Source organism: Zophobas morio, unplaced genomic scaffold, assembly GCF_036711695.1.
Source record: "Zophobas morio isolate AGI-343-1 ecotype UQ-CSIRO unplaced genomic scaffold, CSIRO_AGI_Zmor_V1 ptg000070l, whole genome shotgun sequence".
NCBI lineage: Eukaryota > Metazoa > Arthropoda > Insecta > Coleoptera > Tenebrionidae > Zophobas > Zophobas morio.
Window position 1 is genome coordinate 34099 of NW_026972175.1, and position 16937 is coordinate 51035.

Here is a 16937-nt window from a genome sequence, read left to right on the forward strand (position 1 = left end):
TCACCAAAATAATGTGAAAGCTTTCAGACTTAAAATCTGCTTCTTTGAATGATAGTAGAAAAACTTTACTACTTTGAAAAGAAAATATTTAGATATAATCCAATAGTGGGCTTTTATTATAAAATGCCGAATAAGAAGCAAAGAAATAGTAAAGTTTATAAGATCAATCATTTTAAGAGCAATACTAATTTTAAATCTTACTTGTGTGTCATAACTTTATTTTTTTTTATACTAAAAACTTGATTTTTTACCTGTATTTTTTATATCAAATATGACTGCACCTTAAGAATTTGGCTTGAATAAGCTTTACTTCGGTAAAGTTTTTAATAATTATTTGGCAGCATGAACGAAATTTTTTTTTATTAAAGCTTGAGCAAAGATCATTGTTTTTATTATAAAAAAAATTTTTTTTCGTGTTGTATTGGTTCGAAAAATCTTACGCATTACTACTATGTAACCCCCTGATTATATCTGTAGTCATTAGTAGGCAGTATTTAAATGTTCATTTTACTCTTTTTCCCAAAATTGTAAACATGTTAAATATTAACTATTTAGTAACCTCTGTATATTTTATTAAAAACCAATCTAGAAAACTATTAATAACGTTTTAAAGTATTGTTTCTTGTTTTTGTCAGGGTTAACAGAAGTTTTTTGTACGACCGTTAAGAGTCACTAAAATTATGTCAAATAATCAAGTTTTCTTAATTTCCATAAAGGAAGAAGATATTGTTGCTTTGAGAAACTCTATAAATATAATACTTCGTGATTATAAGGTAAAAAAATGTTCATTTTGTTCTCTTCTTAATGTTTTTAGTGGTGCACTGACGATTGCTTTCAAAGGGAGAAGTGCCAGAAGAATTAGTGTCAGATTTTAAACTTGCTCGCTTTATTAAGGGACATGGTGCTAACGCTCTTTCAGCTTTTGAACGACATCTACTTTTTCGCCAGGAATATAATATTGATAAAGTAAGAAACGAGATTCTTGAAGAAGAAAAAAAGCAAGGCCAGCTGAAATGGCCCTACTTTATGGAAAAGTTTAAGATCATAGTACTAAACTCATTTTTCTTTTTTTAGTTAAAAAGCTGAATTTTGCTTCACTTTTTTAATTAGCTCCTTTTTTAAAATTTCTTTCTAATTATATGAAAAATTTTGCTTATACACAGCTTGAAACTGTTTGGAAAAATATACCTCCTGCTTTTCATCATCAATGTTCCAGTGAATATCATTGTGTGACTTTTACAATATTAGCGAACTATTTCTTTAGTGAAATTACTAGCAAAAATCTTGAAGAGTTGTGGCTAGAGTTAGTTCTTTATTGCGATGTTTACTTTGACCTTGTCTTGCACAGGATCTCTGTAAAGCATAACACTCCATGTTCACGCCTCGATATTGTAGATGTTACCGGTCTCAAAATAAAGCACTTTGGCTTTAAAACTATATCACTGTTAAAAAAAATGGGAGCACTTTCCCAGCAGTACCCTGAAATGATAGGAGCGACTATCACTTGCAATGTTTCTAAAGTTGGGCTTCAGATTTGGAATATGGTAAAAGGCTGGCTACCGAAGCAAACGGAATCTAAGATGAAGCTGTTTACTGCTGACTACCTTTCCTTTTTAAAAAAATTGAACGTCGTCCCTTCTCTTCTTCCTTCACGCCTTAATGGATCTTGCACGTGCTCCCTTTGTACTCATTATATAGATAAAAGCCTTCTTGAGGTGTGCATACCAGCCGGAACTCTATATTCGTCCAAAAAAATTCAATGTCAAAAAGGTGATTTGCTTTGCTGGGAAATTTATGAGAATAGCGCAAACTTGCCATTTTGGTTAACATATTCTGTCAGTCCAGAGGAGAATGAAAGCAGTACACGTGAAAGTAATTTAAGTGTAACTCCTATGGAAGTAAAAGGATCGCAAAGATGTCGTAGCTCTGGTTCTGTATATTTAGAAATTTCTAATGAGAAAAGTTGGTTGCACTCTCAAAACGTCATATACGCCTTATATCTGGAAGTAAATTATAATAATATTTCGAGTTATGAACAAAAGTAAAGAAGGCATTTTGTAGTAAAGCAAAGAATTTTGTGCCTCTAAGGCGTGGAATAGCGTGAATACTTTTAATTAATAAGTAAATTAAACAATTTATACTAGGTGAGTTGGAATTCGCCCTTCCATAAGCAAATACTACTTATCCTCAGGGTGAGGAAATGGCTAAACGTCACAAAAAATAAACTTATTCAACGTGCATTTGTTAGTGGTTTGTTTTACCAAAAGATTTGTTTGCTTTAAAAGGGTTCCCGTCTTAGCCGCTTATCATTTCAAGGTACTTAAATACTTGAGAAATTATATTTATTACCTCTTTCCAAATCTTAGTTTACAAGTGTACCTTATTTACATCTTATTAAAAGCAGTAGTTTGGGTTATTGTTTCTTTAAGAAATATTATCAGTTTGTTTTAAGCTCCCTTTATCTACCAACCTTATACTAAAAAGTAGTTAAAAATATTTGATTAACCCTGTTTCTTTGCACATAAAAAATTTATTAAGTTTAATATTTATTTGTTATTTAAAGTGGGGCTTGTTTAGCAATTTGTGCAAATGTACATAGCGCAGTATTGTGGCAGACAATTGCACAGTGAGTGCTACATAAGTCAGGTTACCGGTAGCGTTGCTTCAGCAAAAAAGCTTGTTCATCCGAGGTTCACAAAACACAATAGCTATTTAATAAATAGCACTTTCGAATTGTAACCCGCAATCTACGACTTGCTTAAATTTTTAACTGGCGGCTTAGAAATATTCTGCCGTACAAGTCAGGCGTTATTATTAAGATCAGATTGGTGTTGGTAGAGAGATTACTGTTAAGTGTTTTATCAAAGCATTAAAATTAATAAAAAGTTATAACCCCTTACTCTTTGTGAAAAACAAAAGCGGCCCTTTTTTTATACAACTTTAACAAACCACTTGCTATTGAATACCGCGCTATCTCTACGATACGCGTAATTTGAAGTTACAGCATTCTACTTATCAATTACTTGAGAACAAGTCATTTAAGTTCTTTTTCTGTAAAGTTTATTTTTTCATCGAGCCGGGCCTACGCGCAGAAGGCATCACGATTCTCCGAGTAACAAAACTGCACACAGGGACGCGAGGTTCCGCTACCTTTGTGTTGGTGCCTATACCTAGAAAGAACGAAAAAGCTGTTAGAATTAAAGAGTGTCCCATATCTTCAAACTTAATAGGAAAACTACGAAAAAGTAATTGCTTTATCCTGTGCCCTCGTTGACAGATCTTCAGGCACATTGCAAGCTTAAGCACTGCCCTATCTCTATGCGTTACAGGTCACTTGACTACGAAGGGCCAAAGACTCGCTTGCTAAACTAGCGGTGGTGGCTAGGCACACTCCGCCCACTGCCGGGTCTACGAATACTAGAATAGCCGATGAATCTATGCCACCAGGGCTTCCGTAAATTTCTACAGCATTTACCATCATTCGACTAGTTTTAATGCTTCGCGCCTAAGAGCAAGACTCCCCCCTGCAACTAATGCCACTTACGATAATCATGCAAACTCAGCTACTCAGCAACTGCAAGAACAGCAAGAACAACGACCACAAGCAACTAACAGACGACGCATCTCATGACCATGCCCGAAACCGTAAAGAGCTTAGAACCCGTTTGAAGTGACTTCTAAACCTTAGAAGAGTAATCATATCCGTTTTTTTCCTTTTCTTTTTTGAAATGCGGAGGGCGTCAATAATATAAAACATGAGGTGCTGGAGTTAAAAATGCGATAGAACAGCTATCAGCATCGTCAGCAAAACGCAATCCCCTTGATGGGTCATTTTAATTTCTGTAACTTATCGTATGGTCAGGACCTGAAAGGGCTTGCTATATTGATAAAGGGAGCCATTAACACAACCCAATTGCTTTACCAGCTCTGCAAGAGGTTGAGCAGTTGGAAATACCCCAACTTGATTAGGCAAGGGCCCGTAGCTGTGACGTTATTTGAAAGTCTCCAGCATTTAATCACGTCGTTCGATCTTGACGCTCTTCATGTCCATAACTCTTCAGTCATTCTAAGCGGAGATACTGCGTACTAGAGCCATGTAGTAAACCGGAACGACTACATCCTTGTGGCCTACGCAGGAGAACGCAACTTGAAAATTTTAAGGACCAAACTGCCTACACACGTGGCGAGGGAGTGTTGTTACCGTCTTAGAGGGCATCCGCCTTTAAAAGGCTATTGAAGCGCTAAAGAAACTATTCTGAATCAGTTATCTGTGCTGCTCGATTTGGGCGACAAAATGGAGGCATTAAAGATATTCTCCCAGTTTCATATTAATTGGTTTTCCGAATTGCTCGAGAAGGTGCCCTTGTTTTTCCCGACACTACAGAAACTCGCTTTACTAAACAATGTTAATGCCGACTCTAAGCTTGCTGTACAAGATGCTCACATCAACATAACGACGACACCCGAAGTTATGTACTGCCCTAACTGCTTTCCTGAGAAGCTAACATTCGAGCATCGGCGCCTCATTCGAGAAATCATGACTTTTTAACTCCGCCCTCCCCGGCACCTCATAAAAAAGTGTATGGTGCACCTAAAGAGTAAAAGGAGATAACCATTTGGATGAAGTGTCGGAGGCTGGTTCATCGTTCTCGCCTCCTGAAAATTAGTCAAACGAGTCAGGAATGCGGGCCTACATCTCGGTAACCTCTTCGCAACGATGGTGTACCGTAGCCGAAAAAGCGACTTTACTGATCATCTTGCTATTTAACGTTCATCGCCTACCTTCTCAACTGTCTATAATGCGCCCCTTGATTTTAGTGTTATCTCGGTTGATACGACTAAAGGCATATTTAGCTTTATCGTTTATAAGATAAAGCAGTTGTATAATATTAATACTCTGTGTTAACAATTTCTTTTATATGCTATTATAAGGCTTGACTAAGAATTCCTTTTTATTTATATACCGCATATCGTTTAATCCCATTAAAGTCATAAACATTTTTTAAAAAATTATATTTTTAGTTTTGGCTTTACTTAAAACCTCTTTACCTATGCGAATCACTATAGGTTCTTAACAAATATGCTAGTCGTGACAATTGAAATTTATTTTGACGCGTTCTTAATATTTTATATTTGCAAGTGATTCTGTTGATAATAAAAAAGAATAAGCAATGATGCAGGCTATGTAAAAAGTAATTATCCAAAGCTTATAATATTAACTATGGTAACTATAGATACTTTTTTTGAGTATGCCAGTTTTATTATAGACAATATATCTATCACTTAAATTGTATTCAAGACGCACTGATCTTAGCTTAAATTCAATGGGAGCGTTAAGCAATTTAGCTGTTCAGATTCTTTTTTTAATACGCTTTTTCTAGTTAGATAGAGCGTTAAGTACACAAGTCCAAATAAAAGAAAAAACAATCACTGCGTGAATTTAGAAGACATCTTCCTTGTCTTTTTCTTAATTTAATAGGGAAATGAGGAACAAATATTTATTTTGGTTGTGTACCTTGAGATTGTAAGAAGTAAAAAAATTGATACACTAAATTATAATTATGAAAAATTATGTATTTTTCTAAAACCTGCAGTCAGAATGAAGAAAAATAGTAATAAACCACTGTTCTAAGTTATATAAATAACTTTTTTTAAATTAAAAATTAATTTAATTATAACGCTTTCAATTTAATAGAAATTTAATATCGTTAAAAGTTTGATTTCAAATAATAAAATTGTTCGGATTTTTACCAAATTTCAACTATAGTAAAAGAGTTAAAACTCTTTGGATTTAGAATTAAAGAAGTAGTAATAAATTTTTTTTATTTTTTTTTAAAATTTAAAAAAAAAACTCAATTTTATTATTTGCTTCCAAGGACTCGGCCTTCTCCTTCCCATCTTTGAGGAGCGCTGGATTTGCTCTCTCCGGCAGAAGAAGTTCGAGATCGGAAGATGACTCCAACCCCCTTCATATATTAATTTTTTATATATAAATTGAAAGAAAATAAAAAATCATACCTGCACGCGTGAAATGCGCGAATCAGAAAAATATTTCTTACTATATAAAAAAATTGAGTGAAAATCTGAATTTTAATATTAAAATTTTGCTCGAAAATAGTACAGAAATTTTGGAGTAGTAAGTAAAACAGTCCCGCTATGTTGAGGATAAATATACTGTAAAAAATAGTAGCAATGCCCAGAAATCATCCCGATTATTTCAAGGCGAATTGGATCTTTTTTTAAATTATTTATTTAAATAAAATCTCTTTTGAAAACTAGAATTAGTGGGCTAAAAATATAAAAAATTAATATTTTAACTTTTTATAAATCTTTTGAGATTTAGTTATAAAAAGTAAAAGTGAAAAGTTTAAGTAAAAAATTAATAATTTACAACTTAAAAATTAGATTTTACAAATCTTTTAAAAGCCCATACTAAATGAAATCGCTTATAAGATTAAATTTATTAAATTTTACTAATCTTAAAAAAAATTATTTGAAAACACTTATAACAAACTATTTTTATAAATTTTAAGGATAAATCTTTAAAAAAATATTATGCTTAATTAAAATCGCTTTTTAAAAATAAATTATGCTTAAGTAAAGAATTAATAACTTAGTAACTAATTAATTAGATTTTATAAACCTTTATGTAAAGTAAATAGAATTACTTTAAAAAAAAATTTAAAAAGCTTAAGTAAAGAATTTAATAACTATGTAATTGGATCTTATCAATCTCTATATAAAATTATAAATAATTTGAATTACTTATTAAAAAAATTTTATAACGTTCAAGTAAAGAAAACTAATTAATTGAATTTTTTAAATCTACATAAAAATATGATTTATAAAAAAAATAATTTAAAAAAATTTAGAGTTAATTAAAGAATTGTATTCAAAATTTATAAATCTTTAAAATAATGTATGAATCCAATGATTAAAAACATAATAGATAATTAAATTTAAAAAGCCTAAAGTCAAGAACTAATAACTAAGTAACTAATTATTTAAATTTAATGATATTTTTAAAATAAATTTTATTTATATATGATGCCTCCAAGTAAAGTGTAAAACAACAGAAGTGCCCAAGGAAGATAAACGGCTTTCAACGCAATGGAAAAGTAAAATGTAACAACGGCATCTTTATTAAGCTGGCAACAGATATATGTTAACGCCATCGACAAAGACGTTGCCAAGTAATAAGCAGGATAATAAGGATTTAACCCTAACACCTTTAAAAAAGCTTTAATAACAACTAAAATGATTAAAAAATTTAACGAAGTATAAAAAATTATCAAAAGAGATGTAATTGTAAGAATAATAACCATTAAAGCAACAGCTATTATTATTAACATAAAAACAAAATCAGCTTTTCTTCCGGAAAATTCTTCTTTTTCTAACCATGAAGAGTATTGATATATTAAGTAGAGATTAGTAAGGAAAGGAAATCCTAAAGGCCCGGAGTAAAGCAGAGAAGTAAAGAGTCGCCAAAGCTAATAAAAAAATAGATTAATAAAAAAATTGATTTACTTCGTGACTTACCTCGAAGTCATAACGTATATGTTTCCATATTAACAAAAAACTATAAGTGGGAATAACATTAAAATTGCAAGCCAGACTAAAACAAAGGATCGCCACTATTAAATATCTTGTAGTGATATGTATTATTTTTAATAAAAGAATATATAAAATTTATAACAGAGTTACCTTGTTATAGGCGGAATATTATTAAAAAAAGCGTTTGCGTCGGTCTGGATCATGAGAACTTAATAAAAAGCTTGGACTAGAGTTGTTTATTTTTTTCTTTTTAAAAACGCCTCAATTTAAGAACTTTTTTTTCTATGGCAGCCGCCAGCCCGGCTTCAATGGAGTGCGTGCGATTTTCTTTTTTTAAGTTTAGCAAAAAGTTATTAAAAGGGAAGTACGAACGTTACTTCGTATGCCTAACAAAGAATGTTTAGTATTTTATATTTCAACGGTTATAACTTTAAGCAATATCTTTAGCAAGTTTTATAAAATAAAATTTAAAGGCTTTATTAAATTTGGGCTTGTACATTGGTAATTAATACTTTTATTATAAAGTGGAATAGCCTCCGTTAATTTACAATCTCAAATTCTATATAGTTATGAAGGTATATATAGTATATATAAGGGAATGTTTTAAAAAAAGTTATAGATATTAAATTATGAATTCTGTACGAACCGCGTTTTGAAAAAGTTACGAATAAGCACTGCTTTTTCTGTGCTCCACTCCATTTAGACCGAAATTATAATAATTTTTATAGCCTTCACATACCGTGCGTATGCCTGATTATCATAGCTTGTTAAATATAAAAAACTTTTTTGCTACCTTAAAATAAGATTGGGCTTTGAATTAACGATAAACGTAGAGGCTGTGCGCACATAAAACACTTTAGGAGCGGAAATCAACTACTTTCTCTATTACTTTTCGTCCATCACCTCACTCGTATATACTCAATTGTTACAGCAGACAAAAAAAGTCGCTCAAGAATATAATTCTTATAAAACTTTATTAGTGGAAACTTTCAAAAAAGGCGGTTATTAAAAAATAAGTAACGAGTTGCTTAAGAATATTAATTTTACAAATCTTATAATAAGGATGGTAAAAATGAAACAGTAATATAAATAGCTTTGCGAAAATACTTTATTTAAATAAGCACGACTCGCTAAAGAATGTATATTTAATAAAATCTTTGTCAAAAAAGGGGTATAAGTCTGTGTCAATTTTAAAAATGCCTTGCAAAAAAGTACTTTTAACAAATTCGTAAGCTCATAACGTTTTCAATAATCCTCAAAAAAATAATTTTTAATTTTTTTTAAAATTCAAGTCTTTTTTTATACAGAAACGTTTACTTCCGCGCGTCAGCTTTGAAGTTAAAACTCATTCGCTTTATTAGCAGAAAATTTATAACTGAAATAATAAACTTTTTATGAATTTATAAATATGATTTATTGAATTTTAGTAAATCAAGGAGATAGCATCCTGGCGAGAGTTGTATGAAATAAAGCCTTCTTCGACTAGCGACCTACAGATATCCCTCAACTGGTGCATTTGCAAGTTCGCCTAAATCAGTTAATAAAAAATAATTAAAAAAATAAATTTAATAAAAATTAAATGAAGTGAACATTGTTCTGCTGGTTGTATTCTTCCAGAAGAGCTCGAAGTCGCAGCGGAGCGCCAATACGTCGATGCGAGAGATAATCCCTCAAGCTGACCACCGATTGGTTGAGCCGTTGACGGCTACTCTCGCTCAGGCCAGTAGTGATGATGCTCATGTCCACCATTCCCGTGACGGGATCTGTCACTGATTGGCACAATGCCGTTTTTATTAGCCGAAGCGCCTCAGCAACGTCGCCGAGCGCGACTTCCGAAGAAAATCTGCACAGAAAAAGTTTTTTTTTTTCATTAAAAAAAAATATAGAGATAAAGAAGACAAAAAAAAAACCTCATTCGTGCGAGGGCTTCGGAAATGCGAATCAAGGATTCCAGTTGACGGGGCGTAGCGGCAATAGTCTTTCTGCTACCACCAAACTGACGGAGTTCTACAAGATTTATTATTATCATTATGGTTATTGTTATTACTAGTATTATTAAAATTATTAATAATGTTAATACCAATATTACTATCTCTGTTATTACAATTATTATAATAATTATTACTATTATTATTCCTATTATTGTTATTGTTATTCTTATTATAATTATCACTATTATTATTATTCCTATTATTATTATTGCTGGTGTAAGTACTATTAATGTTATTTTTTAGATCTATAATTATAGTTATTACTGTTGTTAAAATTGAAACTACTACTGCTGTAACTACTTTTGTTATTTGTTTATTATTATTATTATTGTTGTTGTTGTTATAACTACTATTATTGTTATTATTTTATTTTTATTTCGATTTTTATTATTTTTCTTAGCATTTCACCCATGTAAGCATGAACAAGAGCCTCGGCGGCAGTGTCCGTAATAACCGGGTGGATGTGCTCGCGAGCGTACGAAATATAACGTGCAAGTAGCTCTGGCGGCTAAAGCCGGGCGTAATGATAAGTACCAATCACAATTGGCTATTAAAGTAATTGTACCATAATCTCCGCAGAAAGCGCCTCCGGGCCAGTAGCGTACATCGCTGTGATGTGGCGGGCAAGTTGGCGATCGTTCATTGGATCGGGGTTGTCCAGAATCAAGTAAATGAGGTCAAATCGGGAGAGCAGCGTTGGTGGAAGATTTATGTTGTCTACTATTGGTAGTTTCGGATTCCACGAGGACCCTGCAAGGAGAGCAGATTGACTAGCAAAGAATTGGGCGCTCAGGTGACTAATATTTCTAAACCAATAGGATTAGCGGCTGCGAGAACAGACGCGCGTGCATTCAAAGTGCAGATAATTCCCGCCTTTGCAATGGAGATTGTCTGCTGCTCCTGTCGGAAAATTGATGAGCAGCCTTGGAAAAAACCCACCATTTAGCCAGACTACCATGGCCTCGTGCAACACCGACCGCGTGCCTTCGCTCATTTTGTCAAACTCGTCTATGCAGCAAATCCCTCCATCGCTTAGAACCAGCGCGCCGCTGCCATTAATCCACGTGAGCACACGTGAAATATGCCGGCCGTGCAGAGAGCCAATAGGATGGCTTACCTTTCCAGTACAAGTTCCTTAGTGACCGGATCCTTCGAAACGTAAGCAGTAAGCCCCACTGTTTACGATTATTTATTATTTATTATTATTATTTTTATTATTATTATTAGTAACCTGAAGAAGAGCCTTTTCCCGAAGTATAAATTCCGCGAGGAGTCACCTTATTTACGTGCTACCCAATCACTCGACATCAAACAGTCAATCAAAAGGACAATGCCATATATGTAGGACACCGTTAAAAATTGTGATTTGCTCGTTCCCGGATCGCCGCAGAGAAGTATATTGATGTCTCCTCTAATCAGAAAGAGCAGCAAAGAGCACGTGATTCCTCGTGGAAAGTCAAGTGGGGTTAATACCTCGACTTTCCCAAGCCTCTGTCCCTCAGGTCTTTATTAACTCCGCCAAACAGCTGGCAAAGTATGCCTTTTTTGATGTCCTCGTGCTGCCAGATGCCCGGGGCTGCAATCAAAATATATAATCAAAATTGATCATTAAAAATATTGAAAAATAAAAACCAAAAGAACTGATGAGAATTTGATAAATGTTCGGTGACGCTGCAAATTCGTGGAAACGCGCATGTAGAGAGTCACGTGCGTCAGGCATCTCGTGAACATCAGCGACGCTGGGGCCATGAAAGATCGCGTGGTATTGCCAATAGTTAGCAAGAATACCCAAAAAAATATATACTCGTGAAAAAATTCTTCAGGGCCTGCAAGCCTCTCTCTTGCCACGCGGTGGGCCTCCGCCTTCTTAATATGAAAAACTTCCATGTGCGTCTTAAAGACAGCCTTAATAATCCGCTGGTTCTTATTAGGACGAATGGACGAGGCCTGGAACATGCCCGTCACAGTAATCCTAAAAAGGCACGTGGCAAGTCACGTGATGAATATTTTTTAAAATTAATGAACCTATCACCGGGCTGCACGGCATCTTTAAACTCATCCAAGCACACGAGGACGACTGCGTGGGGGGTCTGCCCAGCGGGGATGGTCTCTGGCGCTTCCTGCAGTTTGATGTGCTGCTTGTTAAGAAATTTGCATCTGCCCACGTGTTAGTTGCCCCCAACATGCCAGCAAAGTAAAGAGTTAGTCACCTGTTATGTATAATGTCCAACGAAAAGTTTGTCCCGCAGTTTTCGCAGTGGCTCGGCTCGACGATGCGTCCACGAACGGGAAGAACTTCCAATGAAAAATGGCACACCGAGCACTCAAAAAAAGCTCAAAAAATATAATGAATTACTAGTACTAATATTAATGAAGGAGAAAGACACACCAAAATTCAAGTCCGGAAGGATGGGAGACACGCGGATGACCATCCCCTTGATCGCCACGAGCTTGTTAATATCTGTAATATCCACATGAAAGACACGTGACTAACGCATGATGAAAAAGGCACGTAAAAAATTCCTGAAGGGTCCAAGTCGCGCATGGCCACCTCCTCGCCTAAATTATAGGGCCGTACCTTATTTTACATAAAATATAGTGAACTAACGATAACAAAATAACGAATGTATTTATAAATATCATATAAAAAATTCGATTTACTTTATTATTTTATTTATATTTTCTTTATAAATGAAATATAGTATAAAAGCTTTAAGTATATATTATAGCAGCATTGCCCAGTAGTTACGTTAATAAGGACCAATAATTCCGCACCAATAAAAAAGGGAAAAATAGGAATACAGTTTCGTTAACCAATAAAAACACACATATAGAGAAAAGCACCAATAATATCAAAGATAATCGGCATCCCCCATATCAACCAATCAATAGAAAATATATATCAAAAAATTTTGTACTGCTCTTAACTAAAAAAGGAAATATAAATAAATATTAGTTCATTAAAAAATATTATTTTTTCAACAGAAAAAAGTATAAAAAATAATATTCAAAATAAGTAATGAATAAAATAGTTCAGTATTTTTTTCACGTGACTGAATAAACACCTGCAGTTGGTTGGGAACGCCGCACCAATTCTCATACTTTTCGCTGGCAATAAAGTCAAATATTTGAATGGCGTCTAAAAAGTATTCATTATTTTTAAAGAAGTTTATAATAATAATGAAGATCACAAAAAAATGGTAAGGAAAAGGTTATAGTAATAATGAATTTAAAAAATAATAAAAGTAAAGCGTTAAAATAATAATAATATAAATACTAAAAAGTAAAGAGATAATATTTTGATAATAATATATAAAATAATAAAATAAGATAAGATAGTAAAAAGTAAAGAGTTATTATAATAATATTAATAACTTAAAATAATAAAATGTAAAAAGTTTTAATAAAAATAAAGATAATAATAAAATAATATAAAATAATAATAATCTAAAATAATAAAAAGTAAAGAGTGTAATTTAAAAAATTATAAAAAGTAAAATTTTTATATTATTATATTGATGGAGTTTATATTTTTTTAAAGTTTCATTTTAATGAATAAAATACGTAATAATAATAAGAAAAAATAAATAATAACAATAAAAAATGATAAATAACAAAAATTAAAAAAATCTTAAAAAGTATTAAAAAATTATAAAAAACTACAAAAATTACTTTTATTTATTGCTTATAAAGAAATATTTTATATAAAACTTCTTTTTAATTTTAAATTTAATAATATTTTTTAAAACTTTTATAAAAATAAATTTGTTTTCATAATAATAAATAAAATAAAGATAATAAAAAGTATTCAATATTATAATAAAAAACTTTAATGTCATTTTTATTAAAAAACTTTTCTATAAATAAAAAGTGTATTAATAATAAATAAATAATAAAATAATAAAATAAAATATAATAAAAACAATAAAAAGTAATAATACAAAAAATAAAATATATTTATTTTATAAATTTATTTTTTAAAAATAATATAAAACTTTAATATTATTTTTATGATTAAACTTTTATATACATAAAATAATAAAATAAAAGAAAATAATAAAAAATAGTAAAAAACAATAAAAAATATTTTATTATAAATTAAAAAAGTAAAAAAATTAATAAAAACTTTAATATTATTTCTATTAATAAAACTTCTATAAAAATAAAAATTTTAATAATAAAAATAAAAAAATAAATAAAATTAAAATATTAATAAGTCAAATAAAAAATAAATTTTAATAATAAAAAAAATATAAAATAAAAAATATATTCGTTCTATTTATTTATTACTAAAAAAATATTTTATATAAAATCTTAAATATTATTTATTATTGAATTTAATATTCTATAAAAAATTTTTAAATAGTAATAATAATAATAAAAATAAATGCGAATTACGATTAAAAATTAATTTAATTTAATTAATAATTAATATTTTTAGAAATTTTTAAATTTTTTTAAAATAATTAATTTTAATAAATTAAAAAGAAATTATTCAAAATTTTATTTTTTAAAGAAATTAATTAGTTAATTTTTATTATAATCTACAAAAACTTAATTAAAATTAAATAAAGAATTTCAATGAATTTACATTAAAAAAGTAAAAATTATAAAATTTTAAAAAAATTATTTAAAACTATAAAATTGAATGTAAAAATTTATAAGTTTTATTTGAAAGAAAGTAAAAATAATTTTTTTTTTAAAAAAAACTTAAACTATAAAATTAAATTAAAAAATTAAAAATAAAACTTATATAATATTCTTAAACAAATTGTTTAATTTAAAAATTTCTGAAAAAAAAATTTAAAAATTGAATTAAAAATTTAAATATAATTTATTTAAAAAAATCCTAAACAATAAAATTTAATTAAAAAATGACAATTAAAAAAACTAAAAATTAAATTAAAATTTTTAATCAAATTTTATTGGAAATTAAAATTAATTGAAAAATTATATTTAAAAACAACAAAATTATTATAAAAATTTAATAGAAATTTTATTTAAAACATGTAAAATAAAACTTTTTTAAAAAAAAAATCTTAAACTATAAGATTTAATCAAAAAACAAAAATAAAAAAATTAATTTTGAAAAATTTACAAAATTTCACTTGAAAAGTAAAAATGAAACTTTTAAAATAATTCTTAAACTATAAAATTTAATTAAAAAATTACATTAAAAAAAAGCATTTTAAAGAACAAATAAAAATTACAATAAAATTTTATCTATAAAAATGAAAATAAAACTTTAAAAAAAATCTTAAACTGTAAATTTTATCTAAAAAACCATTAAAATAAACGAACTTTTAAAATTATTTTAAAATTTATAATAAAATTATTTGAACGTAAAAATAAAACTTTTATAAAAATCTCAAATTTTATTTAAAGAATTACATAAAACCCTTAAAAATAAATAAAATTTCATTTAAAAAAAGTCTTAAACTATAAAATATAATTTAAGAAATAGAATTAAAAAAAATGAAAATTAATTTAAAAATTTATAATAAAATTTAATTTAAAAATAATTTTTTTTAGAAAAACTAAAACTATAAATCGATTCAAAAATAAATAATAAAAATTTATTAAAAAAAAGTAAAAACTTTAAAAAAAACTTTTACTAAAGAAATTAACTTGAAAAATAACAATAAAATTTCAGTTAAGGAAAAATATATAAAATACTAAAACTAAAAAATTAATCAATTTACAAGATTATAAAAAATAATTATAAACTAAAAAAATCAATTTTTAAAATTACAATAAAAAAAATTTAAATCGTAAAAAAAAACTTCAAAAAAAACTTCAATTATAATAAAAATTTACAATAAAAACTTAAAAAAAAATAAAACTTTTTAAGATTCTAATTAAAATATATAATAAAAGTTATGGAATTTTGTAATTTATAATTAAAAATTTAATTGTAAAATTACTCTCAACGTAATCCCGCAAAGTTTCATATAACCGCCGGCTGTACGCCAGAATGTGCTGACAATCTACATTAATGAAGTTCAAATCCCTTTCAGATTCTGAAAGCTGCAATAGTAATAAGTAAAAATCCATATAATTTTTATATTTATATTAATTTTACATTAATTTAAACTAAGTTTAGAAGATATAGTAAAGCCTTACATTAAATTAATAAAATTCAATTAAGTACATAATTTTTTTTAAGCAAAATATAATTTATAATTTTTTAAGGAGCACTCGAAAACAAAGAAAAAATATTAACTTCACAAAAAAAGTTATAATTTATAATTAAAAAGTTTTTATAGAAAATAATAAGAACTTCAGAAAATATATTTACTGAAATTTTATATATAAAAATACATTTATCATCAATTTTTTATAGTAAGGCAGTTCGTCATCTTCATTTACTCTAAAATTTTCAAAAAAATTTCTAACATCGTTTTCTAAGTCGACCACAGAAACATTAGTCCCCCATAAATAATCTCTTTGGACAACATTATGCTGCCCTTCAGTAGTTCGTACAACCTTATAATAAAATATAATTTTAAAAAATTGAGACAAACGTAATGAAATTAGTAACCAAATCCTCAGAAAATTCGTTAGATGTCGAAGATGGATTAGCTCTTCCTGTGCTAAATATGCGATTTCCGTAACCAGATAAGTTAGATCGAGGAACAGGAGTGCTAGGAAGGCCAGCTAACTCACTTCCTAACCGAGAAGTGCCTATTTCGTGCTATATTTAAAAAAATATAATTAGTAAGAGGAACAATAATTTCGTATTAAAAATATTTCTAACTTGAGAAGAAATAGAATTATTTTGAGAAGTAGAACTTGATGGTCCTACAAAGGAACGAGGTCTATTCGGAGTTGCTAAGCAAAATTAAATAATAATTTGATTTCTATAGCAAAAAGTTTAAAATGACTAACAAGGAATATCCGGCATGTACTTTTAGCTAGAAAAAAGGTTGGTAATATTATAATAACTATGAAAAACTCAATATCCAGAAATATATATAAAAAAAGGATTTAAATAAGAATTATTTTCAATTTTATATAAAAAACCTAAAAAGAAAATAGAAGACCACTAAACTAAATTATGATGTAGTTATAAGTTTTTTCTCTATAGCGATGAATATACAGAAAAGTGAAGAGAGTGGCTTCTGTAATAAAAAAGAACGTGAAAACCGGCTTGCCCTTTTCTTATCGCGCTTTAGTAAAATATATGGAATGGCTAGTACAGCTGCAAAAGAGTTTAACAATAGCATTAATAGGGGTAATATTTCCTTTTTAAAAGCTTTGTGACTTTATAATAATATTTTAAGTAAAAAAAAACTAAGTACTTTATTTATTTTAAATGGGTAGCAACCCGCACACAGATATTTGACTTTGCATAAATTTTCGAAATTTAATACTAATTAAAAGACACAAAGA

At 29.0% G+C, this 16937-nt stretch overlaps 2 protein-coding genes and 1 long non-coding RNA gene across 3 annotated transcripts; 1 reads left to right on the plus strand and 2 right to left on the minus strand.

The window, feature by feature from the left end:
* Positions 1–671: 671 nt before the first annotated feature.
* On the plus strand, positions 672–2205 carry LOC135143686 (uncharacterized). The gene is made up of 3 exons (XM_064075594.1): positions 672–773; positions 841–1047; positions 1164–2205. Exons 1-3 carry the CDS (start codon positions 681–683, stop codon positions 2043–2045), a joined length of 1182 nt encoding a protein of 393 aa, XP_063931664.1. The 5' UTR covers positions 672–680; the 3' UTR covers positions 2046–2205.
* A 3704-nt stretch (positions 2206–5909) lies between these two features.
* Positions 5910–7630, minus strand: LOC135143696 (uncharacterized). The gene is made up of 6 exons (XR_010282882.1): positions 7540–7630; positions 7323–7490; positions 7052–7229; positions 6122–6233; positions 6019–6058; positions 5910–5966 (listed from the first exon to the last, which is right to left on the minus strand). It is a non-coding gene; the product is annotated as an uncharacterized LOC135143696 (long non-coding RNA).
* A 1347-nt stretch (positions 7631–8977) lies between these two features.
* Positions 8978–16516, minus strand: LOC135143688 (DNA replication licensing factor mcm4-like). The gene is made up of 23 exons (XM_064075596.1): positions 16434–16516; positions 16303–16376; positions 16087–16239; positions 15867–16031; positions 15470–15572; positions 12611–12684; positions 12069–12123; positions 11935–12006; positions 11756–11879; positions 11571–11702; positions 11350–11517; positions 11178–11284; positions 11019–11121; positions 10896–10956; positions 10777–10834; positions 10663–10720; positions 10501–10594; positions 10358–10445; positions 10111–10295; positions 9954–10053; positions 9465–9561; positions 9145–9397; positions 8978–9082 (listed from the first exon to the last, which is right to left on the minus strand). The coding sequence occupies exons 1-23, from the start codon at positions 16447–16449 to the stop codon at positions 8978–8980; spliced, it is 2445 nt and encodes an 814-aa protein (XP_063931666.1). The 5' UTR covers positions 16450–16516.
* Between the last annotated feature and the right edge of the window lie 421 nt (positions 16517–16937).

Bases quoted from the DNA above. Each gene is read 5' to 3' on its own strand.
- LOC135143686 (XM_064075594.1), top strand. From the start codon at position 681: ATGTCAAATAATCAAGTTTTCTTAATTTCCATAAAGGAAGAAGATATT. The intron at 774-840 runs GTAAAAAAATGT...TTGCTTTCAAAG, and splicing joins TAATACTTCGTGATTATAAG to GGAGAAGTGCCAGAAGAATT. The intron at 1,048-1,163 runs GTACTAAACTCA...GCTTATACACAG, and splicing joins TGGAAAAGTTTAAGATCATA to CTTGAAACTGTTTGGAAAAA.
- LOC135143688 (XM_064075596.1), bottom strand. The intron at 12,007-12,068 runs GAATTTTTTACG...TGGATATTACAG, and splicing joins GCGCGACTTGGACCCTTCAG to ATATTAACAAGCTCGTGGCG. The intron at 10,595-10,662 runs GTAAGCCATCCT...GATTAATGGCAG, and splicing joins AAGGAACTTGTACTGGAAAG to CGGCGCGCTGGTTCTAAGCG.